Below are 27,450 nucleotides of genomic sequence, written 5' to 3' on the forward strand. Positions count from 1 at the left end.
ATTATTGTTGAATCCCATGTGTTTCTCTTTTGTTTTTGAGACAAAACAAAAATCAGAAACAGTTAATTAATCTACTGACTTGCACTTGATTATTTTGACTTTTGAATAAATAATAAATTCACATGAATAGAATTCAGACACTACTGTGGGATACCTGTGCTTTTAAAATAGTACATTTAAAAAATATTGAAGCAAGCCTTTATATCTCCATTCAATATAACAATTTTGAAGTAGCATTTTTGAAAAAAAATATATTTTAATTTGCTGAAGTTATCTTGGACATTAGCCCATCACCTACAGAAAGTAAATATGGCCCTGCTTCTGACAATGCATGTCCAATTAATATATAGAAGGACTAGATCTGGGCCTGTTCTCCATGTGGCACTGGATGCAGCTTGGTAATTAGCCTTTACAGTTCTTCATTGCAGTGGGTATAAGCCAAAGGAAACTGTACCACTCTTGAATCTGGATAGAATAATAAAAAGGATGGAGCATCCATTTTCCATTATTGTTTCTATTTAAGTGTGCAGAACTCTGTGATGCCTATTGAAGAGAGATTCATACCTGCAAAAATCAAGTTGTCCTGATATCTGAATCAAGTTATAAACTTGAAGTAAATTACCAACTTAAATCAGGTCTAATTTTACCTACATATTTTACATGCATATATCATGGATATGAAAGCACTATATATACAAACTCAATTTTTATTGAAATGAGATTTTATTATGTGAACCAGTGGTTGAACTTTTCAATGGAAGGAAGACGGAAAATGCATTAAAAAGAACCCCCAAACTCATACTATTATGGTATTTACATGTAAGTTGAAAGAATAACAAACAAAATACAACAACAACTGTGAGCCAGTCTTGTTTCTGATTTTAGCTTCAATTCATGGACTTAGGATAAAGTGAAACTGTGGCGATTTCATATTTAGTTTTAGGGGCGGGCTTTGATAGAAAAGCAGCTGCAGGGAGGGCCACCTCCTGAGGTCATAAGCTGGGTTTAAGGAGTTAATGTTAAAAATGGAACCAGAATTTCTTTCTCTTTCTTTCCCCAGAGAAGAGGGAAAATAAATATGTTTTAAACACACTCAACAGGTATCTATCCTCATATGTTACATATTATGTTATGCACATTTGTGTCTGGTTCCTTTTGCTCAACATTATGATATTTCTCCTTATTGTTGCATATTGTAGCAGTTTGTTCATTTTCAGTATTGCGTAGTATTATTTTGTAAATGTTTCACAATTTTCGTGTTCTGTTGATGAAAACTTGTCCTGAGTAATGTTGCTATGAAAGTTCTTGTACATGTCTTTTGGTGAACATATATATTCATTTGTGATGGATAAATAGCTAAGAATAAGGTAGCTGCATTGTGGGGTGTGCATATACTTTCTTTTAGGAGAATAGTCCACTAAAATGTGATTAGTCCATAGGAAAGTATTTCCTATTTGTATTAGGGGCAGTAATAACATATGTATAATTTCAGTATAAGTAGCAATTCAAATATTGAATTCTATCCCCTCATTGGTCATTGGCATTAGACTGTTACAGGGCCTCTGAGTTTGCAACAAAACTTCAATAAACATGGAGATCAAAACAACTGATTTCTTCTATCTCTACAGTTCTGTGATTCCCAAAAATATCTTATAGAAGTATTCTTTGGTAAATATCTGCTAACTCTGGTGGAACAAGAGTACCTAGTAAGGTTGATGTCAGATTGTAATATTTTTACAATAATTAAGTAGTGTATGGATATGCAGAGATGTCTCTGGGTTCTTTAGTAAGCAAGTGATAGTAATGGGCTAATTCATTTAAGACCCATATTTTAAAACGATTTTTTTCTTCTTTTGGCTATAATTATCAGGAAGTTTGAAAATGTTCAAAATTAACTTATAGAAATAGAATTTTACTTTTCAAGTAATTGGATAACTTGGAATTTTGTGTCCAAAAAAACCTTTGTATTTCATGTTAAACTTCCAGTTGGGCTCACTGAGTTAAACGAGAACCATTGTCTCCTGTCTTATTTTTAGTATTGTTAGGTTATTATAGTAGTCCATTCTTTTTCCTTGTGACCTTTTCTGGTTCACAACAGATCTGTTTCAGAGTTGGAAAAAATGAGCTAATATTTCATGGGTAAGTAATAACTAATTGTTAGCAGGTTGTGTTTAGTTCACTTTTATGAGAAGCTTCTTCATCACTTTTTATTTTGTATCTTTTTCAAAACTTTTGGTGTGTACCTCACTGGACTCTTCAATTGTGATTAGAGGTGTGTGGAGCTCCTGCAAGGTGGAATCCTGACCATGCATGATTCTTCTGACAGGAGTTCCTCTGTGCCCCTCTGTGGTCTGGAACTGGCAGTAATAGCAGGCATTTTAATGAAGTTAAATTTATCTCATTAAAGGAATACATTTTTTTTTCCCTAAGATTTTTGCCCTTTTCTTGTGATATGAAAGTGTTATTCAGTGACAAGTATGTTATAGGTTTTGTGTTAATGCTTTTATTGGTGAAATAAATAGGAGTCCTATGTCAATTTTCCCTATTTTTGTGGTTAAACATTTCATGGCCTTTTAAATAAAAACATCTGAAAATCAGTGGTTTATAGAACACCTTCCTCCATCAGTTATTTTATATTGAAAGACTTGCTTCTCTGCATGGCAGATTTTCAGACCCTTAGTTAATTTGACCCTTGATTTGTTTCTCCAAGCCAGTTCTGCTTAAAGAGTGTCCTCCTGCATTTTAGTTTCATTCTCTCAGGTGCCAGAATGTAGTGGCTACAGCTGATCTCACAAATTTGGCCACTGCCTGGCTTCCTTCCACTTGGCGGTATTGTGTTCATTACCCCACCACGGGGTGCACCAAGGTCTGTCTCTCTCTGATTAGTGGTTCTCATGACAAAATAAGATAGCAGAGATAAATTGACATTTGCCAAGTATATTTATGCTGGTGGGTAGGCAATTGCTTTTTTATTATGGAGTTAGAAGGCGATATACAGCGGTGGGAAGAATCAGATATAGGGTGGGAGGGGGAGTACCTTATTGGTGCATTTGCAGAAGAAAATTTTTATTTCCCTGCTGGCAGGTCTAAACTTTTGTTTTCTTGGTAATCTGAAGGATAGAACCAGGCATAACAGACAGATGGCTTGCATTTATGAATCTCAAAAATTAATGGAGATTGATGGAGATTTTAAAGGGCCAGACTAACTTGCTTCTTCCTTGGAGAGTTGACATAGGTCAGCCACATGGACAATGAACCAGGGATGTGTGTTGTCATCTTGTATTTCCTGTAGAAGGAAGAAGCATGGAAACAGCAGCTCTCTCTCTGACCTCTGGCAATCTGTTAGAACATCAGAAGAATATTTTTTTTTTCTCCCAGGAGAGAAATGTGGGGATAAACTGGGGTGTGGTGATGAGGGTATTATCCATCTAATGTTGATATTTACAACAGTGAAAAGTACAGACTGTCCTAGGACTGGGCCTTCAAGGACTAAGGCTGAGTCCTTTAGGGTTATTGAGCAAGAAGGATGACAAATGAAAGTCCCACCAATGTTGTTCTTGAGATCTGACCTAAAAGAGAAGGTAAATCACTCTAAAACAATGATGTGCCTACCACTGGTGACTTTAGCAGGCTCCTTACAGGTTGGTGGTGTCACCAGAGGGACTTACAGGTATGTGGTTCATGACAGAGTCAATTCCCTTTCACAAATCTTTAAATAGGTGTTTAGATCCTGATACTTCTTTAGATGCAGTTTTATTTAGAGGAAGAGCAAAAATAAAGAGACTTTGGTAGTTCCTGTGAAGCCAGGGAAGGTGTTCAGACAGTAAGCTTGCCCATGATCCACTTGGAGATCTTATTAAAATGCATGTTCTGATAAGGCAGTTCTGGGATGGGGCCTGAGATGGTGCATTTTTAGAGTTCTGAAGTGATGTCATTTTGGTCTGAAGCTCAGAGTTTTACTATCACTGTTAGATGTTTATTTGAATAAGTAGTGTCCCTCATACTTCTATATGTTTAGCTTTTTTTTTTTTTTATACTGAAGTAGAAAAATGCTATTCAAAATAAAGAAGATATATATTATTATTCCCTGTGGTAAATATCATATAGCTGTATCATGGGAAGAATGGTGGTAAATATAGATTTTAATAGAATCCAAATTGAACCTAATAGCCAACATTTTGAAAACACATTCCAGTCAGAAAGCAATGTGGACTACACATTGCTATTTGTGGACATCTCCATGTGGCACTACACTCAACATGTGTGACACTAAACAGCTGTCTGGAAGACAGATTTTTGTGACAGATTTTGACACAGGAAGTATATCCAGCCTCCATAAAGCCTAATGGAAAAATTTAAGGCTCAGCTACAGTTCATTTCTAAAGAGCAAATTGTAGTGTATCACATAGAATCAAGCAGGGTTTACTTCTGAGAACTTTGAGGGGTCTCCCTATCCAGGGAATTACCTAAGAGGATGGCAAATGTTGGCATGGTAATTGCCTGGCTGTTGACAGTGTGTGTTTGAGTTTGGTAGTACTCAGGTTATTATTCTATTTTTGATCATGAAAAAGATACATTTCTTTACTACTCTAAATATTTATCTGATGACTCATCTTTGGAAGTGAGGGAATTACTGTGGTATTTTGAAATGGAGACACATCTTTTCAGAAGTACATCAGCAATGTGATCTCTGAGCCTGTTTTAAATGGTAATACTCCAGGGATTGGGAGTCTGCCAAAACAGAACATCTGCTCTGAAGACCTAGGCTTCTGGTGCATTCCTCTCTGTGCACTATGGTTTCTTTTCTTTCCTTTTGTTTCTTGCTTGTTTTCTCACTTTGTTAACTCTAGATTATATTCTTCCAAGGACATAGGGAAGAAAAACTCACAATTCATTTATTATCTAACAGCAGCAAAAGCTTCTCCAGTGAAGCTTTTCAATTTGGATAAAGATCTAAGGATTTCTAATTATTAAATTGTATTTGTGATACATTTAATCTAATGTGTTTTCTCTTTCAGTCCCTCCACTCCTCCCTTTTTTGCTCATGCAGTTTTCCCTGATGGATCATGGTTGCATGTGTGGACCCCTGCATCCTTGAGCAGCACAAGTAGAGGGTGGGCCTGTGCTGGTTCATGGACAGGCCTCTTTCCTGAAAGCCCATCACTCTGACCCTGTATTGTGTCATGTTGTCAGACTGATCTACACGTGTGCGCTCCTGTACTAGTCCTAAGCTTGCTGCTTTTTATCATGTTCTTCTGTCTTGTTCTGCTTCTCTTAACCCTTTCTAGAAAGCTAAGCAGTTGAACATTTTCTCCTTTTAACTTGTGTGCTTCACAAGCTCCATGAATGTACACCAATTGTACAATTACAATTGTAATTGTTTTTTACTATTTAATCTCAACAGTTACTATACTAAAAATATCTTGACAGGGAGTGTGGACTGGTCTTCAACTTCTGTTTCCATTTCATATTATAGTGGCAGATTACAGCAGGTCCTCAAAAAATATTGATAGAGTGAATAAACTTTAAGCCAGTGAGATTCCATGTATGTAGGTCACAATTTCCATGCTTATAAAACCACGGAGAAAGCTAGGCTTTTATACAAAAATGTGTTACAAGTAAGGTACACAAGAAAATGAAGAGGTGAACTACTGATGATTAACTAATAATTGTTAGGGTCTGTAAACAAGTCAAGATGGTGCCTGGCATTTTGCCAGAGGGAGTGGTTTGTGAAGTAACGCCAGCGAGCCATTAAGTGTGGAGATTCCTTATTGGTTGATTGCTGTATCTAGTTTATGTTAATTAAGATAAGCTGTGTGGAATGTATATATACCCCTCCTGTCCTACAATAAATGGCTCCCACTCCTGCTGTATCAATGTACACAAGTTCCTCGTCACCCCCTGGTTATTTTGCTGCAACCGGACTGCGGCAAATAATCTTTGTGGATTATTTGTAGCTTCCCCTCCTTTTAATATTTAATCCCCTAAGATATAATTAGGCAGGAAATAACTAAGAGTAAAATTTTTATTAATCAGTAAGTATGTAATCTTCCCATCATTGTGATATTTACCTGGAACATTAAAAATTATTATTTTCTTTTGAAATATTCTGACTTTTAAATATCTTTTAAATTTTAAATGACTGATTTCTCCAGTAGAGAAATAATGCTTGATTTTGAGCTTAGAGTATAAATTAAATCCGGCAAGTCTTGGGTATCGCAGGGCATCTACTATATGATCATTTCACTTGAGCCTTAACATGGGTACACAGAAAGAGTGTTCTTCTGTTTATATGTATTTTAAAATATCTTCTCAAAATTATTGCAGTGATGGATCAGATACTGTTGAGAAGCAAAATAATTGTGTTTTTTTTAAAGTGTGTGTATTTTAAATAAGATTATTTAGTACTACTTGACTTTTAAATAGAGACCCCAGTGAATAGCACTAGACAAGTCAATATCCAGGTTGATTTCTAGACATAAGACACATTTAATTATGTTGAATTGTCTTCAGAAAGCACAGGATTTAAATGACAGCTCAATTAAAGACTCTGCTATAAAGTCTATAAATATTTCCATCTCTTTGCTTATATTTTATCTATCTATCTATCTATCTATCTATCTATCTATCTATCTATCTATCTATCCATCCATCCATCCATATATAATGACAGGAAGTTCTCTGCCTTTGAGCACCAAATGGCAGCTCAATTAAAGACTCTGCTATAAAGTCTATAAATATTTCCATCTCTTTGCTTATATTTTATCTATCTATCTATCTATATAAAATGACAGAGGTTCTCTGCCTTTGAGCACCTAAGTCTTATAAATTTAAGTATTTTGTTGGTATAAGTCAGTAGATTAGATTAATAATATTTTCCTAGGTCAATTCATTATATGGATAGCTAAATAAATGTTTTGGAAATTAATTGCAGTCATTCCTTCTCAGTCAAATCTTAGTAGGCTGCTTTCTAATTAGAATAATCCAAATTTCTTTTAACAACTTCTTTGGGTTGGTTGGTGTTAGTACCAGAGAAAATACAGAAAGTGTAAAATATACAATTTTTAAAATGAGGGCTGGGGATACAGCTCAACCAAATAAAGAAAAATAAAATAAAATAAAAAAAAGAAATAATACTTTATTTGATAGAAATAAAATGTTAAAATAATATTTGATATTTTGTTCACAGGTAATTTGCTCTTTCATATCTGTAAAGGGTCCAATTCTTTTTACTGTTAATATTAATTATGGTAATGTTTTAGTCAGTTTTGTGTTGCTATGACCAAAAGACCTGATAAGAACAACCTAGTGGAGGAAAACTTTATTTGGCCCACAGTTTCAGAGGTTCAGTCTATGGCTTGCTGACCCCATAGCTTTGTTAGGTGAGACTGAACATCCTGGTGGAAGGACATGACAGAGGAAATCATCCTAGGACTTGTTAACCAGGAAGCAGAGAGGTTGAGCTCCACTCAGCAGAGTAAAACATAAAACCCAAGTTCATGCCCTCAGTGAACTGCTACTTCCAGCCACACCGGAACTGCCTACAGCTACCACCCAGTGAATCAATCCACTGATTAGGTTACAACTCTCATAATCTGATCATTTAATATCTGAACATTCTTGCATTGTCTCATATATGAACATTGGGGAACATCTCAAATCTAAACCATAACAGGTAATATAGTAGTTCTCCCCGCCCCCCCTTATCCTTGAGTTTCTGCAATTTCAGTTATTCATAGTAAATTGTATTCCAAAAATGCTAACTGGAGCATTCTCCAAATGAATAATTTATAAGCTTTAAATTCCCATTTTGCACAACATGATAAAAATCTTGCATCATCGTGCTCTATCTTGCCCAGAATCATCTTTTTATCTAACCTGTGTGTAGTGCACGCTACCTTACCATTATTCACTTAGTATCTGTCTCAGTTGTTGGATCAACTGTCATGGTATTACAGTCTTTGTAACCCTTATTTTCCTTAGTAATGTTCGCAAAGTACAAGAGTACTGATTCTGACAAATTTAATATGAAAAGAAAAACTGTGTAGTGCTTTCCTTAAGTGAAAAGGTAAAAATTCCCAGGGTAGGAAAAACTAATATACATAGATAGGGTTCAGTACTTTCTGTGTTTTCAGGTATCCACTGGGGGATCCTAGAATACACCCCCCTGCAGATCATGAAAGACTACTGCAATAATGGTAAATTGAGAGCACTAATGGAAGTATAAGTTGAATTTCCACAATCTAAAAATTCAGAATATGAAATTTTTTGAGCCCTGGCATTATGCCATAGCTGGAGAATTTCACACTATGAAAGTCTACATGTATAAAATTATTAAAAAATATTATATGAAATTATTTTTAGGCTATGTTTCTAAAGTATATAGGAAACATATATGAAGAACATGTGTAGATTTGGGGCCCATCTCCAAGATAAGTCCTGTGTATGCAAATATTCCCAAATCTGAAAAAAGCCCCAAATCTGAAACATTCCTGGTCTCAAGCATTTTGAATAAGAGATAGTGTACTATCAAAGGCTTACTATGTGTCAGTTTCCTAACTCAGTTATTTACTGCTGTATATAGCAAACCACTCCAAACTGAGTGGTGTGATGAACAACAGTTGTTATTTGTATGGCTTTGTGTATTGGTTGGATGCTTCTTTTTCATGTAATGCTAGTCGGGCTTCTAGTTCTGTTGGGAGGTTTAGCAGCCTCACATACATAGCATTTCATTCTGCCTTGTAGCTGGGGGTTCATGTAGACCTTTCCACAAGCTTGCCTGGACTTCCTCACATCATGGTACCCGATTCCAAGAACACTTTCAAAGAGCAGAGGAAGAATTGCAAATGTCGTAAGACTGAGCTTCACCTTATCATTTCTACTCTTCCCACAATTACACAGTTATTATTTCTCCTGCATTCTGTGGATCAAAGCAAGTCACTGTTTATGCCATAATGAGACTTCTCTCTGTAAGAAGAGTAACATGAATTTTCGGGTATCTTTAATCTCCACAAATTCTGAGTTAACTACTGTTATAATTTATACCTTTAAAGTGAGAAAACTAACTCTTAGGCTAAGTTGGTGCCCAAGGTTATACAGTAACTAAGTGTTGCTTGAAATAGGTGCAGTTTTGATCCTCAAGCTGGGGCTTTTAACCGTTGTAATATACTGCCTTCAGTGGTGCTGTACTCCAAAGCCTATTATCTGAGGATAGTTTTATTGATGCTAGGAATGATTCTATTTGTAGTTGCTGAGATTATCAGTGTATTTGGATTATATTGTTGAGTAGCCATGATGTGGTAGAAGTTGCCGGTCTCTCCAAATTTGGATATTTCTAAATCACTGAGTAAGATGAAAGGTGAAAGTCTTAGATCTGATGTTGTTTTGTGCCTACTACATATATCAGCACATTCCCCCCTGCCAAGAACAAATAAATAAAATCCGTTTTTTAAACCCAAATGTTCCCAGTGGGCATAATCTGTTCTACTGCAGTCCACATTTTTCATATGGTTTCAATATTTTCATGTTTACTATTCATTAACATGAAACGTGGAGATTTTAAATTTCCCTTTTTTGGTTGTTTCTGCTGCTTTGTGGTTTTCTTTTGTTTTGAGAACTAGTTTTATTTGTGGGTTTTTCTTTGTTGAAAAAAAATTTTAAAAGGCAGAGGCGCCTATGCTGTAAGGAACAAAGCAAAAATCAAGGCTTCCAAATTTACTAATGAAAGTTATTGTACTTACTAAAATTTGAATTTTCTGTTAGATATTTGGTAATCTGATGTCAGAATTTCAGCAGTGTACGAGACACACTGAGGAAAGTTTGTAAGTTGAAAACACAATACAGCTTGTTGTATTTTGATATTAACTATGAATTTTGAAATGGAATCACAGGTTTTTCCTGTAGCACATGGCCTTTTCAGTGCCAGAGCTATCTAGTCATGTGCTGCTGATAAGAATATAAGTGGTGATCATCCCAGAGACTGTTTCAGGGTCTTAGAATTTGTATCCCACACCCTCTTCATTTTATAGAGGAAGGTCTTTAGGCAAGAGAAGGTTCATGGCAGACCTGTTTATAGAACCCAAGGCTATCAGCACAATGCTTCCTCTACAATATACTATTATTACACTATTATTAGGAGTATAGTATCCGCTTATCCAGGAAGATCCTAGCACCACTACTCATCTATGTAATAAGTTGTATCCATTATAACTTTTTCCAGCTTAAAAAAGTCTTAGACTTTTAAAAAATGTGTCTGTTCTTGTATTTAGAATATTTAAGACTTTTATAGTGATTCAGAGAAATTGTATTGTTTATAACTGGTAGGTTATCACAGCCATATTTTTCTATGATTTCATTGCCTTTTTATTTTCCATTTTGAAAGGCAATATCTGTACAGCATATTCTCACTGTACAGATATTGCATTTGTACAGTTTCTCAATGAGGCAACTGATGTTTAAAGTACCCCCTTCTCTTGAATTTTTCTCATATGTACATATCATACCCATACATCTGGTAAATGGGAGGAAAATGTGGTCAGTGAAATCTTCTAGTCATGTGTAGCTAAACTTTTCTTTTATGGCAAAATTACATATAATATGCTAATTGATCAAACTGTTTGGGGTTTTCTTTTCCTTAAGCATAAAATAATTTGAGTTGTATTCTTTTTTAGGAGATTGTTATTAAAGGTAGGAAATGAAGTCAGCATCTAGTTTTAGGATCCAGACTCATTCTTTCTGAGCAGTTCTTAATACTATGAACCTAAGTGTTTAATCCTTTGCATTGTCTGCTTAGTTCAAAAATATGAAATTAATTTATAATTAAAAGGACTTCTTTAGGAGAAGGATTGGGAAAAATACTGGTGTGCCTTTTGTGAATGTTCTATGAGGAGAAGACTAATGCTATACTTTTTAGAAAATTGGGAATCAGTGGTCCTGTAAGTGGCTTGTGGTGAGTGCACTGGAGATATCTGTTGGACAGCCACAGCAGCACAGTTGCCAGGGGGCCATTCAGAGGATGGGGCATTGCAATCAGTCTGGAAGCCCATTCACTCTTCTGTAGGCACATTTTACATTTTCCTGAGAAAATCAGTATAATTGCTTTTCCATGGCGTTTTTGGTTCTTGTCCTATTTTCAATAAATTAAAGAATTAAGGAAGGAAAAAAAGCCATTTATAAGAATTCTACTACTCAGGGATTATTATAATTAATGTCATTTTTTGAATGTTTTATAGTTTTTCTTCTTTTCTACTTATAAATTATAGTATGACATTAACTTCCCCCCTCCTTGGTGCCAGAGATTGAACCAGGGGTGGTCACTGAGCCACATCTCAGCCCTTTGTAATTTTTCATTTTCTTTTTGAAACAGGGTTCCAGTAAGATGTTTATTAAAACCTTGCCAAGTTGCTGAGGATGGTTTTGAACTTGTGATCCTCCTGCCTTAGCCTCTCAAGCCACTGGGATTATAAGTGTGCCACCATGCCTGGCACAATCAGTTTTAAAAAGAGCCAGTTATGAAGAGGGTTGTACTGGGCACACTATTTATTATCCTGCTTTTTATTTCACACTTTGCATTTCATCCCCTCTGCCTCCCTTTACAATGTTGTAATGTGATATCCTTATCAGATCATACCTAAAACGAATGGTAGAATGGTAATTGCTTGGTAGTTTGTACTTTTTGTTGTTGTTATATTTGGGCCAACCATTTGAAAAAGGTAATTTTTGTCCCAGGGGAGGACACAGAATAAATATCAAAGTTGTAGTTTTCTTTTGTCAGTACAGGGACAACATGAGCGCCAGGGAGATGAGCCATCTCTTTCCTCCTCATGTAGTTCCTTCTTCTTTCCACTTGTTCCATTCCAAGAGAGCAAGGTTGAAGTGAGACAAAAGGTATCAGTAAGGAAAATTTCCAGAGCCAAAAGGAGGAAGAAACTGCCAGGGAACAGTTAGTGTGATGGGAAACTATGCTCTGCTTTTTTACTTCCTTAGAAAGTATGGCAAATGTGTTCCACATACTGAATTTCTGCAAACTACACATGAGGATTATAGCATTAGTTTCCTTTTATCTTTGTGATACTCTCTTTCCCATTTGTGAAGAAGGGGGAAAAATGATAAGGAGAGAAAAGAAAAGGTCTCAGAGTTCACAGAGCAAAAATTTTGTTTTCTGATGTAGGGTCAAACCCCAGACTTAATTTTATTAAAGCTGCTTTTAGTTAAAAAAAAAATCTATTTCACCCAGATTTGGAAAATAAATGCATTAATATACAATGTTTCTATGAAGTACTTTTTATACTATTTCTGTCTCTTTGTTCATTAGCATTCCTTGGGGGTCAGGAAATCCTTTCTTATTTATAGGTTTTCAAATATTTTTATGGTCTCTGAAATTACCAAGAACATTCTTTTAGGTGTCTACTGCGTGTAAAAGCTTTTGCGGGTATAAGAATTTCTCCAGCAAAGATTTTTGATATAATAGAAGAGAAATGCACTATGTATATGAAATAACCAGGAATGCCCTTCAGGGAAAACCAGGTTGTGACAGTTATGCTGTGGCCTTTAATAGCCTGATCGATCACATATGGGAGGGGGAAAGAGGAGAGTATCCTGGGAGTATTTTGATCTGAAACTGGTGCAGCTAAGAGTTCAACAGGCTGGGGCTGGAGTTGTGGCTCAGAGGTAGAGCACTTGCCTAGTATGCTTGAGGCACTGGGCTCGATTCTCAGCACCACATATAAATAAATGAATAAGATAAAGGTCCATAAATAACTAAAAACTATTTTTTAAAAAAAGAGTTCAACAGGCTAAGCCATGGAGATTGTGTCAGAGGAGAAGGAAGGAATGGCTTTAGCCACAGTGTGAACCAGGGAACACAGGAGATTTTTTTCAATAATTTGGAGAGAACTCAGAGAATTAATGTGAGAAATAAATGGTGGGAAAGTAGTGTGGTCCCGTGGACAGTAGAAATTCTGAAAGAAAATACTATTTTAGGAGAATTTTTAGCTATATTCCATTGAGTAAAAACAAAATTGAAGCCTTTAAAAATAAAAATTGTAGAGTAGGGAATGTTACAGATAAAAGAAAACAATTTCTTGCCAGGTTAAGGAGAGCTTTGAAAAAAACTGATGATATCTTTTTTATTTATATATTTATAATTAAGACAGAGTATCAGAAGCAGTAAATACAGACTAATTAGGATTATTCAGATTGCTGCTTTACTGTAGTTTTATATTTATTTTTTATGGGAGACTAAATGGCAAAAAAATGAATCCAGATTTATTTTTAAAAATTATTATTGCTGTTGTTCTTCTAAGGTCAAGTTAGTTGTTGTTGTTGTTGTTATTGTTTTGATAAGACTCTCCTTTATCACATTACCCCAGGTCATGAAAGTATAGTCATAATTTTTAATGTTTCTTTTTCTTGTGAAAAAGAACCAAAGAAAACAAAGTTCTTCTGTGTTCTGGTTGTTTCTATTTGAATCTCATAGCAATCACAACTTTTTACAATATTCTACCAACTAAAAATATTCTTTTTAGTTGGTAGAATATTCAATCACATTTTATCTTAAAGGTGAGGAAGTACGGTTTTTCTGTTTCTGTCTCAATAGATTGGTCTACATTTTTAAAATTTATTTTCCAGAACGATACTTGTTACAGATTAGTTTTAGTAAAAACAAGGTCATTACTAAAGGCAAAAGAGTTTTATTGAAGTAGGTATTTATTAGACTTTTAAACCAAGTATGAGTGATCATATCATATTTTAGTAGATTTTCATAGTAAATTTTCCAGATAAAACCATTTGTTGAAATTATCAAAGAGTTGTTAATCCTACTTTGGCATTGCCACAAAGTTTAAAAAATAACTGGCACTAAAAAAATCATTTGGGAAACTTTATGAAAGGCATCAAGGTAAGATTTATTATAGTCCTTGTCTTTATGCATACTGCAGTTATAATCCTTGTACTTTTAAAAATCCATATGAGAGGCCCTGTTCAATTCTGGAGCTTTCCATTTCCTAACCTAATTCACCTCCCCTCCGTGGTAACTTTCAAATAGCATCTCCCAGGAATCATAAACTTTTCTTTCTGACACTGATTGCCACCTTGTACTGGTTCTGTCTCAGTTTTATTTTCATTGTATTGTTCATTACCTTTAGAGATCTTTGAGCCCCTTGAATTCATTAAGAGTAGTATTCTGTCATCTTTATCTTTGTATCTTCAGTGCCTAGATGAAGTCTGGTGTATAATAGGTATTCTTTAAAGGTCTGGAATAAATGACTGAGTGGATATCAAGTCCTAGCCCATTATTTGCTGTTTATGGAATTATGAAAGACTACCCTCAGGCTTGAAAACCTTAAAGTGAGAAGGTTCTCCAGATCCCCATTAGTTTAATGGATGATAATGCTATATGGAAAAAAAATACTACTATATTTTACTATAACTATTTATTATTAATTAATGGAATTAATAAATTTATTTATTTAATATATTTCTTATTTTACTTAGCAGTGTGAGGCACTTCCCTGCATGCCTTATTTGTTCCTTACAAGAGCTCGTTGAGGCACTTATTTTATTTAAAAATTTCAGAGGTGAAGATACTGATTCAAAGAGGTTAAATAACTTGTTTCAAGACTTACATGCAGAGTCAGGATAGGAATCCAGTACTCTCAAACTTCAGAGTCAAACTCTTTAATATAGGATATTTGAAAAATTATGCAGAATATACTTTAAGTATCTTTTGTGACTTTTCTAAGGATATTACATTTGCAAATAATCAGCATATCATTTCATATTTGAGTTATTTAAATAGGACATGGAGTTATTTAAAATTGACCATTTTTAGTTATTTATTTTAAAAAGAAACATTTGCTCTAGGAGCAGAATCCTTATTTTGAGGGACAGCCCCTTGCTTTTAATAATTAAGCCTTCACAGATAACACATTTAACAGATTGGTAAGTAGAGATCAAAGACTGCCCACTCTCCCAGCCTAAAATTCTGAATTGGCCTTACTAGCCATGCTGAGGTAGGTCCTAGCCAAGGGAGATGTAGGACCTTGTTTTGGTTATGCAATGTTTTGAATTGACTTCATGTATTAAATTCCTTTTTATTTTGTAGTTCATTTTACAAGAAGTAAAAGGGGGTAGGTTGAAGATTGCTTACTGTTAGTGTTTCAGGTTAAATGGTTGACTTGTCTCATGGCTTCGAGTAGACTGTGAGTCTTCAATAGTTTGGACTCTTATTTATTTTTTCGTTTTTGTATTTATTTATTCAAAGTGCTGGGGATTGAACCCATGTTAGGTATTTGTTTCAACACAGAGCTACACTCTCAGTTCAGTATTTGAACTTTTAACATCTTCTTTTCACTCCCCTTAGAGGTATTGAAAACTTTAAAGCATTTGGGCAGAGGCAATGAATAACAATCCAGTTTTATGTAAGACCTCAAGGGCCCATCTTTATAATGCACTGTGTTCTCATGGGGGAGAAATGAAAGGCAAGGTTTACATCTGCCTAGCCTCCTCACTACTTAGGAATCAGAATGTTCCCAAGGTCAAAAACCGTGTGAAGTAGCTCTCTAAACCCATCTTGGAGGGCACTACGTCACAAATACAGTGTAAATTGCTCTTTAACTAGACATGAGTCTCATTTTAAGTGCTGCTGTTTATATTCTTTATGTCCTGCCTTTCTTTTTATGTTGAATTTGTTTCACCTTGTAAAGATTAAGAGCATGTTCTAGCTTTTAAATGTGAGAATTGAATTATTAATAGTTTTTGGACAAAAACTGGTCCTCCATTTACTTTGTACCTCACTGAAGTAAAGTGTCATTTAAATTTTTTTATTAATTAAGCATTTAAACCATTTTATTTCCTCATCGATATGTGGCACAGCTGTTTCTCAAATGGAGCAAGTGCAGGGACTACATGCAATCTAATTAGATAACATTCTTTGTGTATTTCATATTTAGTGGTTGCAAATCAAATTAATATATTTTTAATTCATTTTTTGAAATTTAATTCATCAAGCTGTTAGGGGTGTACTACCCCTATCACATTGTATTGTAATGATCTCTTCATTTATTGTGTGTGCCATATTAAGGGTTAGAGTGTGTCATTCTACATTGGACCTTAAATACCTCTGGTGTGCTTACAGTGTTGGTGGTGGTTACCACAAACTTGTAATACTTGTTCAGAAACAGTGAAGTGCCATCATTCCATTAGAGTCTTATTATGTGAATTCATTCTGGTTCAACCCCAAGGTTTAATGTGGACTCCATGTAGTAACTTGATTTTCTAGAGAAATTGGTCCATGCCATTACAAGGAAATACACTATAGATGGCTGAATTCAGGACAAAAGAAGTACCTTGTAACTTATCTGATGTCCTTGACATTGCTAATGCATTTCATATACTTTTTTTTTTAACTTTAGCTAACTTTGCTTCTCCTCCATTTTTTTGTTATGTTTTGTTTAATTTTTAGTCCCCCTCTCTCTTCTTCAGTTTCCTCTAATATTAACCTCTTGAATAGTTTACCAAATCTACTTTTTGATTACATGGTTTTTTAAAATACTTTTATTCTGAAATCGTTTCTTAGAAAAAAAAATTCCACACAAAACCAATTAAAAAGGGCTCACCTTAGAGTTAATGAAGATATGTAATAGTAAATATGCACCTTGTCTTGTAAATGAAAGAACCTGTATTGCAAAATTTCATCTAAAATTAATTAACAGTATAAGATTATTGAGTGTTGTCTTTGTGGACAGATTTTCATTTTTTCCCCATTGTTTGGGGGTAGGAGAGTTTCAGTGACAGAAACATTCTCTATTAGTAAGTATCAAATCCCTTGTTAAGCAGTCAACATTTCTGGTTGTAGGATGGAAATCAGGTGAATTTAGGGAAAATTGGCTAAGCATAGAATAATTGCAGAAGAGGAGAAAGCATTTAATTATAAAGAACTTGCATAACTGTTGCCTTTCTCTGTGTCTAGATGGTTAGAGATAATTGTATTCTTGTATTTTATTTTCAAAATTGGAGGTTATTAAAAAAGTCAGTATCTAGGGTGCAGAGTGGGTTAGGAAATTAAAGAAAGCACATACTGCATAGCAAAATAGAGTTAAAAAAATCACAGAATCATATAAAAAAGAAAATCTTCTTGCTGTGAAAATGAATTTAAATGTCATGAAAAAGTAGATTCAACTGTGAGTTCTTTTATTACCTTAGTGTGGACTGCAACCCCTATAAATCAATCTCTTCAATAATAAATTTCCATAATGACCATTTACATATATGTTCTGTGTGTGTACACACATGTGAGTATAAATATAAAAAGTCATAAATATAAATATATTCTAGTGTATGTGAAAAATAAGGTAACACAAAACTAACATATTCAAATACTTTTTACTAACATGAGTTTGAGTTTAAAGACTAAAGGCAGAATATATTTTTGCATTGTCTTAGTTTAATCAAAAAGTTAAATATATATGTGTTGACTTACATGCAGGAACTAGAAAATGGAACTATATGTATATTTTACAAATATCCAGTGGTTATATAGGTACTAGTATTATTAGAACTTCTAGCTTATAATTTATGAAATTTTATTAGTTCTGTTTAAAGTTAAATACCTACATAAAGAGTGGACTTACCTATCCAAAACGGGTTATCATTGTCTTTGTGCTTCAGACTTTATATTGAGTTATAATGAAAAACATTTGGATATGATTAAAGAACAAAGAAGGAAGGACATGGAGAGCAACCAATTCAGAAAATAAGGAACAGTTGGTTTACCTAATTATAACCATCTTGATTTTTCATTTTTCTTTTTATGTATCAATTGGAAGTTTAGTGAAAAGTTAACTCTTTAGCCTAATTGTCAGAATAAATTCATTGCAGATTTTCTAAGGTAACTGTGCTTTCCTTAAAGTTAAATCTTAAAAGTTTTTTGCAGTTTGTATTAGCCACAATTCATTCCTTTGATATAGTATAACAGTTTTTCCTTTTCATTTTCAAAGACTGAAAATCTATATTTATTATCATCTATATGAGCATGTGTTGATATAAATGAGGGGTTATGCTACATGTAATCCCAGTGGCTGGGAAGGCTGAGGCAGGAGAATCACAAGTTTGAGGGCAACCTCAGCAACTCAGCAAAGCCCTAAGCATTTCAGAGAGAACCCTGTCTCAAAATAAAGAATAAAGAGGGTGAGGGCTGGGCCCCAGTGGTTAAGGGCCCCTGGGTTCAATCCCTGGTACAAAAAAAATAAATAAAAAAAAAAAAATTCGACTGAGTAATGGAAGGTTTGCACTTGGATTAGGTTGAGGTGTGCAGAAATGTGACTGGATCTAAGAAAATGATGGATGGAGCATTTATGTATAACTGTAATGAATTCTGAGATTGTTATTGCAAGTCAAGCACTAAAATAAAGCCCAACTTCTGACTCTCATTTTATAAAAGACTTCTCATAAATGATAAATGCTATGAAAAGTAGCAGACATTTTTGTTTCTACAGTTAAACAGTACAGTTTATTCAGATAACAGTTTTCACTATTGATTTCTCTTTATTTTTCCTTTCCCCACTTTTTATAATGAGCTTCTAATTTATTCTGTATTCATTTTATGTAGGAAGCTATATGGGTTTTTTGGTAAATGTTTTAGAGTGACATCCATTGACTTTTTTTGGTAGGTGCATTTTAGAGGACCTTCTTGCTTTGTTGGAGTTTGTTGATTAGTTAATTGAGTCATTAAACTTGGGTGCTTAAGTAAAAATGGGACAAAGAACCAGAAATTTTAATGACAAAGGCATGTGGAAGCATTATATAGTTTTTACTTGCTGCAGATGCTTTATGTGGATGTCTGACTCTGTGTTAATTTTCCAGTCCTAAAGCATTTGCTTCTACCTCAGCCCTTGTACAGTCACAAAATAGTTAAAACTTCATAATGGAAATTTGTTTTATATATGTGTGTCTATTGGATTTTCGTGATTCTGCACAAAAAAAAATATAGAAAAGCAAGGTTTAATTTTAGTTTTTTTTTTTTTTTTTTTTTTTGTGTGTGTGTGTGTGTGTGTTTCGATTGCTGCTCTTTTATCCAGCACTAGCGGTTTGGAGTTGATCAACATAATTAATGTTGTAAACTTAATAGTAAGAACCATTGCAGATGATGATATTATTTTTCAACAGGAGACATGTAAATCATTAAAATCCCCAGAAACATGGAAATTAGAACAGAGGTCACCTGAATCTCCCTCTTTTCTATTTGATCTTTTTTTTTTTTTTTTTTTTTTTTTTTGGTGGTGCTAGGGATTGAACCCAGGGCCTTGTACATGCAAGGCAAGCACTTTACCAATTGAGCTATATCTCCAACCCTTAAATTTTCCTCTTTTCTAAATTATTTCTCTTTTCATATCATCACAACTTTTTCCATTTAACACAGAGACTTCATCATCCATTTTGGCTCCCCATTTCTTATAGTAGAATTATTTAATGGGTCAGTGTACTGCACTAGGAACTTCAAAGATATGCACAATGTGAAGCCTATCATCAGAAAATCTGATTTTGGGGTAGGAGTGTCAAGTGTATTTGATAAAAATTTTGCTCATTGAGATGGATTTCTCCTTATGTCATGTGTAAATCAGATTCTTCCTGTTACTCTCTGTTCTAGCCATGCAAACATAGATGTTATAAAAATGCTTAGTTCTGTTTCCTAACTGTGTACTTCTTATATGCTTTTCCTAATGCCTACAATACCTTTTCCTTCCCTCACTTACATTCCTTTCTCTCCACTCCAGTTCTTCATCTGTCACACAACTACTGTCTTCCTAGATTTTCTTTTAATGGCAGTTCCCCCCTTGCTTTCCCAGATAGAAATAGTCACTCTATGTGTTTGGCATTTTGTGTTTGACTTCATTTCAAGTGTTTATCTCTACCATTTAACTGTGTGCTCAGGAAATCATGTAATCCATATCGTTTATGTTTATGTTAAGTTAATAGATGGGTAAATAATAAAGTGAAATCCTGTTAGGAATTTACATGTACAGTGTTTTCTATGATCATTGTTTTTAGGGATGATAGTAAGTTGAAATTTATGATCTAACATCAAAACCTAGAAATATCTACATATATCATATACTACATATATCATATATCTACATTTATCATTACAACTTACGTGCGTATGTATTTATTTTTCTTTTCATTTTTTCCTTTTGTGTCCACAGACGAAATCTTACAAAACTGTCCCTTATCTTCAGTCACATGCTGGCAGAAATCAAAGCAATCTTTCCCAATGGTCAGTTTCAGGGAGATAACTTTCGTATCACAAAAGCAGATGCTGCTGAATTCTGGAGAAAGTTTTTCGGAGACAAGTAAGTAGAAATCATTTTTAGTATTTGGATCCATCTTTCAAGGGTGACCTATCCTTACCTACAGTTCTATATGATTTTTTATTATTTCAAAGTAAATATCAGATAGCATTATGTATTTTATGGGAATTTGTTGAATTACTTTTTACTCTGTGAAGAAGAGGTGTATAAGACAGTTTCTACATATGAGAAATTTTTAACTTTTTATAACTTAGTACACACCTAAGACACATATACAAAATAGAAGGTTGAAGAGTATATGCTTTAAAAAATGACAAATAAATTGTGCTGACAATTCAGGAGGAAACAGCTGCTCTGTGATTGCAGAAATCAAGGACTGCTTCCTGAAGGATTTGAGATGGTGAAGTTGGTTAAGATATGAAGCTAAAATGTGAGGAGGCCTTAACAGCCTATTTCAGTCTGTCTTTGTAGTTTTGTACAAACAGTATTATGTATCAATAAGTAGTGTTATCACAAAGCTGTATTACACCACAAAGTAGCTGGGTAAAGATGTTTTCCAAAAGATGTTTACTCCCAGACACAAAATCTGATGAGTTTGGTAAATAATAGAAATTGGAGGTCTGAAGTCAGAATAATTTACATGAAGATTAGAAAATTTTTGTCTGAAATTTCTTAGTAAGATAATGAAGAAGTAAGCACCAGGAGGCAAACATTTTCTGTAGGAAACTTGTAGAGGTCCACTTAAATGAGAGAGGACCCTTAGAATATCCTTGAATACAGGCACTACCTTGGCTGAATAGTATAGGGGAAGAGTGATGGCTTATATGTAGATTATTGTTTTAATCTTTTGTTTAAGAGTCTATATTTATTCCGTAACTGGTGAAATTGGATGGTTTCAGTGCTTTGAAACTGATGAACTGTAGCACTGATTTTCTTTTTTCCCCCTGTTACAATGTGTCATGCTTATCTTAGCTAGCACCATGACTAGAATGTACTTGGCTGATATACATTTTAATAGATACATAGTTTATTGGCTTCAAAATATTAAAGTCTGTTTTTCACTTCTTATTAAAGTGCATTCTGAACTATTTTTAGACTGTAAAGGGGGAAATGCCATTATTGCCATTCACACGTACATTGTGTGTTCTACAAACCTAGTTATTTGTAATGTTCTTATATATATATTCACAGTGAGGAATTAGAAAGGAAAAGGCTCATCTTCATTGCCTCATCTGAATTAAATTTCCAGGAGTATGCTAATTAAATGTTTGCGACTGATATAAAGCTCTAAGGGCTTGGGGAGCTGTGGAGGAAGAACATGAAGGTTTGCAGCAAGTGAATTAGCACTGTAAACCTCGTGCAAACAGTTGGTAACCTTCAAAGTAAACTTCCTCTTAAAATTTTAAGAAAAAACACAGGACAAACTGTTCATGGTATTTCTTTTTGAAAACTGAAATTTTTGGTGAGTTATAAAATTGTTTCCTTGTCATAAGGTCAGTAAAAAATGGAAAGATTGTTAAAATGTTTCAAGAGAGGAGTTTGCTTTGCTGGCACTGGAACCTACAGAGAATTATGCATTTGAGACATCTTTATTTCCATTTATTTATAACCACAGATGTCAAGGGACTGAAATTTCTGTTCAAATACTACATCAATGAAATCACTACTACATCAAATGGGAGATTCTTGAAATACCAGTTAAATGCTCCCCTATATCCCAGATCCTTTTACATTTGTCTCCATAACCCACTGACTCCAGAAAGCTGCATGATTTGTCCTTAACATTATTTTTAGGATGAGAGCCAAATTTCAAGTCATTTCCAGGACTCACACATATTTCTATAGTCATTCAAATCAATGATAACTGTATGAGATTATTGGAGATACTTTCTTTGTATTCTCCAGAGATTTTCACCTTGTAGTCTTAGAGTAGTTTACTGAATTAATGAGCAAATGAATGAACAGTGTAATCTTTCAAGGACTGAATTCTTTTATATTCTTTAATACCAGCTTGTGTTTTCCCTTAAACTGATTCTCCTGCAGAAGCATTCCTGACATTGGTCTCACTGCATGTGGTTGATGCTGTGTGAGCCACTTTCATTTAACCTAGACATTGCGTTTAAACTGGACAATAGTATGTTGTTCAAGACAGAACCATTGAGAGGCTGGTTCTAAAAACAGCCAAACATATTATGACTTTTTAAAAAATACCTTTTATCTTAAGGATTCTTATTGTTCCTTATTTTCCAAAAGGAACTGGGTCAATAATGAAACATTAAAATTGAGAATACACTATTGATCATATTAATAGAACTCATAAAGAGAATTTCAGGATTCATACTTTATTAAAATAGGCGGTAGAAAAACAACCATATGCCTAATGCTTTATTTCTGTGCTTCCCAAAGTTGTTAACTTCATGGCAGGCTTAGCTCTCTGCTTAGGGCCCAAGTCCATTAGCCAAGAGATTCTGCCTGCTTTGAAGCCCCAAAGAGATCAATTTAAAAAAAATAAATAAATGTCATGGCAAACTGATTGGGCATACCTGAATTTTTATTTAATATTTTAATAGTTTTGTTCTGCTTTTGGTTTTTTAGTCTGTTGAAGAGGAAATGACAGAAATACATCAAAAAAGAAAATTGGTATTATGAAATAAGTGTGTGTAACTAAATTGTACAAAATAAGAAAGTACCAAACTGAATCTTTATATTTTGGAATGGTAGTTTATAATCCAGAAACTTTTAAGCATGCAGCTCATGAAGTATGTTACAAGATGTGGAAGGAAGGAAGGAAGGAAGGAAGGAAGGAAAGGAGAGAGGGAGGGAGGAAGGAAGGAGGGAAATAAGTAGGTAGGACTCTGGGTGGCAGTTATTTTTCTAAGCAAGATAGGTACCAATTAGAGATTTAGTCATAAAAATTGTAATTCATTAAGAATCAATTATAATTCCAGTATTCTCTTAGGTATCCTCTCCTCCATATACTTAGTTTAAAGTTCTCGTCTTCAAAAGATCAGACTCTTTTGTGGATTACTGCAACAGCCTTCTGATTGGTATTCCTATTTTCAGTACAGCCTATCCAGTTGATCTTCTGAGATCAGTGAACTATATAGAAAAAGAGGTAATCAGTCCAGTCTTTTGCTAAAAGTGCTTCTGTGAATATTGGTTCTGGAAAAAAAAAGTCTAAAATCTTATTAACATAATAAACTTTAGGAATATTTTTCTTCTGATATCATCTCTTTGAACTCAGCTTATCTGCAAAGAAGCAAACTATTCAACACTCCTGTTTCCTCTTGCATATTGCCCTTTTTACACACCTCAGTATCATTATTTTCTTCCCACTGTTTGGGCCACCCATGCCCTATCCAGTATTGCTACATCTGAAGTTTTCTCTGGCTGCCCTCATCTGAAGTGGTTACCTCTACACTGTGCTGCCAAGTACCTGGACTCATCTCTCTCATGCTACATCACAATGAACTGTTGACATGCTTTCATTTCCCAATTGAGAAATTTCCAGCAAATTAGAAAAAGCTTCTTTGAAAGTAGAGACGTTCTTAATTATATCTGTTTTTTTTTTCCACTTTTTTTTTACATTTTTTAATTTGTACTTTTTAAATATATACATGATGGTAGAGCGTATTTTTACATTATATATACATGGAATATAACTTATTCTAATTAAGATCCCATTCTTGTGGTTGTCTATCATGTGGAGTTTCACTGATGGTATGTTCATATATGAACATAGGAAAGTTATGTCCAATTCATTCTACTGCCTTTCTGTTCCCATCCACTGTCCTTTCCCTTCCTTCCCCTTTGTCTAATCCAATGAATTTCTATTCCCCCCCACCCCACACACACACACATTGTGTGTTAGCATCTGCAGATCAGAGAACATTTGGTCTTTGGTTTTTTGGGGATTGGCTTATTTCATGTAGCATAATAGTCTCCAGTTCCATCCATTTACTGCCAAATGCCATAGTTTCATTTACCAACTCCGTAGCTTGGCTGTTGTGAATTGAGCAGCCATACACATTGACATGGCTGCGTCACTGTGGTACACTGACTTTAAGTCCTTTAGGTATATGCCAAGGAGTAGGATAACTGGGTCAAATGATGGTTTTGTTCCAAGTTTTCTGAGGATTCTCCATACTGCTTTCCAGAGTGGTTGTACCAATTTGCAGCTCCACAAGCAATGTATGAGTACACCTTTCCCCGCACATCCTTGCCAACATTTATAATTACTTGTATTCTTTATAATTGCCATTCTGACTGGAGTGAGATGGAACCTCAGTAATAGTTTTAATTTGCATTTCTCTAATTGCTAGAGATGTTGAATATTTTTTTCATATATTTGTTGACCAGTCATATTTCTTCTTCTGTGAAGTGCCTGTTCAGTTCCTTTGCCCATTTATTGATTGGGTTATCTGTGGGGTTTTTTTATATTTTTTAATTTTTTGGTGTTAAGTTTTTTATATATCCTGGGGATTAATGTTCCATCTGAGGTGCAGGTGGCAAAGATTTGCTCCCATTCTGCAGGCTCTTTCTTCATGTTTTTGATTGTTTCTTTTGCTGTGAAGAGGCTTTTAAGTTTGATACTATTCCACTTATTGATTCTAGATTTTACTTCTTTTTTTTTTTTTTTTTGGTTGTTCAAAACATTACAAAGCTCTTGACATATCATATTTCATACATTTGATTCAGGTGGGTTTTGAACTCCCAATTTTACCCCAAATACAGATTGCAGAATCACGTCGGTTACACATCTACATTTTTACATAATGCTCTATTAGTAACTGTTGTATTCTGCTACCTTTCCTATCCTCTACTATCTCCCTTCCCCTCCCCTCCCATCTTCTCTCTCTACCCCATCTACTGTAATTCATTTCTCTCCTTGTTTATTTTCCCATTCCCCTCACAATCTCTTATATGTAATTTTGTATAACAGTGAGGATCTCCCTCCATTACCATGCAATTTCCCTTTTCTCTCCCTTTCCCTCCCACCTCATGTATCTGTTTAATGTTAATCTTTTCTTCCTGCTCTTCCTCCCTGCTTTGTTCTTAGTTGCTCTCATTATATCAAAGAAGACATTTGGTATTTGTTTTTTAGGGATTGGCTAGCTTCACTAAGCATAATCTGCTCTAGTGCCATCCATTTCCCTGCAAATTCCATGATTTTGTCATTTTTTAGTGCTGTATAATACTCCATTGTGTATAAATGCCACATTTTTTTTTTATCCATTCATCTATTGAAGGGCATCTGGGTTGGTTCCACAGTCTAGCGATTGTGAATTGTGTTGCTATGAACATCGATGTAGCAGTATCCCTGTAGTACGCTCTTTTTTTTTTTTTTAATTTTTTATTGTTGGCTGTTCAAAACATTACATAGTTCTTGATATATCATATTTCACAATTTGATTCAAGTGGGTTATGAGCTCCCATTTTTACCCCATATACAGATTGCAGAATCACATCAGTTGCACATCCATTGATTTACATATTGCCATACTAGTGTCTGTTGTATTCTGCTGCCTTTCCTATCCTCTACTATCCCCCCTCCCCTCCCCTCCCCTCCCCTCTTCTCTCTCTGCCCCCTCTACTGACATTCGTTTGTCCCCCTTGTATTATTTTTCCCCTTCCCCTCACTTCCTCTTGTATGTACTTTTGTATAACTCTGAGGGTCTCCTTCCATTTCCATGCATTTTCCCTTCTCTCTCCCTTTCCCTCCCACCTCTCATCCCTGTTTAATGTTAATCTTCTTCTCATGCTCTTCGACCCTACTCTGTTCTTAGTTACTCTCCTTATATCAAAGAAGACATTTGGCATTTTGCTGAGAGGCAGAGCCGCCCCCTCCCCCCCGCTCCTGCAAGGTAGTCGGAACTGTGACCACCATCAGAACAGGCCAGACCTGCAACCGAGAGACAGAACAGGCCCAGTGGCCTGAGGAAGGGTAGAGCCGCCCCCCACCCCCCGCGCCTGCAAGGTAGGCGGACCTGCGACCCACTGGCAGTACAGCCCCAGAGGCCTGCAGAGGGGCAGTGCCGCTGCCTGCGCCTGCAAGGTCGGCGGACCTGCTACCGACCGGCAGAGCAGGCCCAGCGGCCTCCCGGCGTGGTAGGCACATTGCCCCAATTGGAGGAGGGGCAGAGCCGCCGCCCACGCCTGCGAGGGAGACTTTGCAACTATACAAGACCAATGTAAATATATAGGGGGAAAATTCAATATCACAACAGTTTCACCAAGTAGAAAGGAACGCGAACAGTATGAAGAGACAAGGAAAGAAAGGACCACAAGCAATGCAGGTCAACTCAACGTTAGAAGAGGTAATCGCTGCAGCAGATGGAATGTCAGATAAAGAATTCAGGATATACATGCTTCAGATGATCTGGAGTCTCAAGGAAGACATCAGACAGCAAAATCAGACAATGAAAGATCACTTCAACAATGAATTACATAAACAAATCCAAGAAGCAAAAGATCAACTATACAGGGAAATAGAGGTTATAAAAAACAAACAAACAGAAATCCTAGAAATGCAGGAAGCAATAAGCCAACTTAAAAACTCAATTGAGAATACTACCAGCAGAGTAGAACACTTAGAAGACAGAACATCAGACAATGAAGATAAAGTATTTCAACTTGAAAAGAACATAGACAGCTCAGCAAGACTGTTAAGAAACCATGAGCAGAACATCCAAGAAATATGGGATAACATCAAGAGACCAAATTTAAGAGTCATTGGGATACAGGAGGGGACAGAGTTTCAAACCAAAGGAATGAGCAACCTATTCAATGAAATAATACGAGAAAACTTCCCAGACTTGAAGAATGAGACAGAACCCCAAATCCTAGAAGCCTACAGGACGCCGAATGTGCAAAATCATAAGAGACCCACACCTAGACACATTATAATGAAGATGCCCAACATACAGAATAAGGAGAGAATTTTAAAAGCTACAAGAGAAAGGAAGCAGATCACATTTAGGGGTAAGCCAATCAGGATAACAGCTGATCTTTCAACACAGACTCTGAAAGCTAGAAGATCCTGGAATAACATATTTCAAACACTGAAAGAAAATGGGTTCCAACCAAGAATTGTGTTTCTAGCGAAATTAAGCTTCAGGATGGAAGATGAAATTAAAACCTTCCA

The 27,450-nt window shown here is 35.1% G+C and overlaps 1 protein-coding gene across 4 annotated transcripts in view; it reads left to right on the forward strand.

The window, feature by feature from the left end:
• The window catches only part of Cblb (Cbl proto-oncogene B), a 205,516-nt gene that overhangs the window by 72,068 nt on the left and 105,998 nt on the right, over window positions 1–27,450 (forward strand). For all 4 annotated transcript variants that reach the window (XM_071615386.1, XM_027943202.2, XM_071615387.1 and 1 more), the window contains one exon: window positions 20,202–20,348. In XM_071615386.1, the coding sequence (XP_071471487.1) occupies window positions 20,202–20,348 (147 nt within the window). The remainder of the gene's footprint in view (window positions 1–20,201; window positions 20,349–27,450) is intronic.

This window comes from Marmota flaviventris, chromosome 8, assembly GCF_047511675.1.
Source record: "Marmota flaviventris isolate mMarFla1 chromosome 8, mMarFla1.hap1, whole genome shotgun sequence".
NCBI classification, from domain to species: Eukaryota; Metazoa; Chordata; class Mammalia; order Rodentia; family Sciuridae; genus Marmota; species Marmota flaviventris.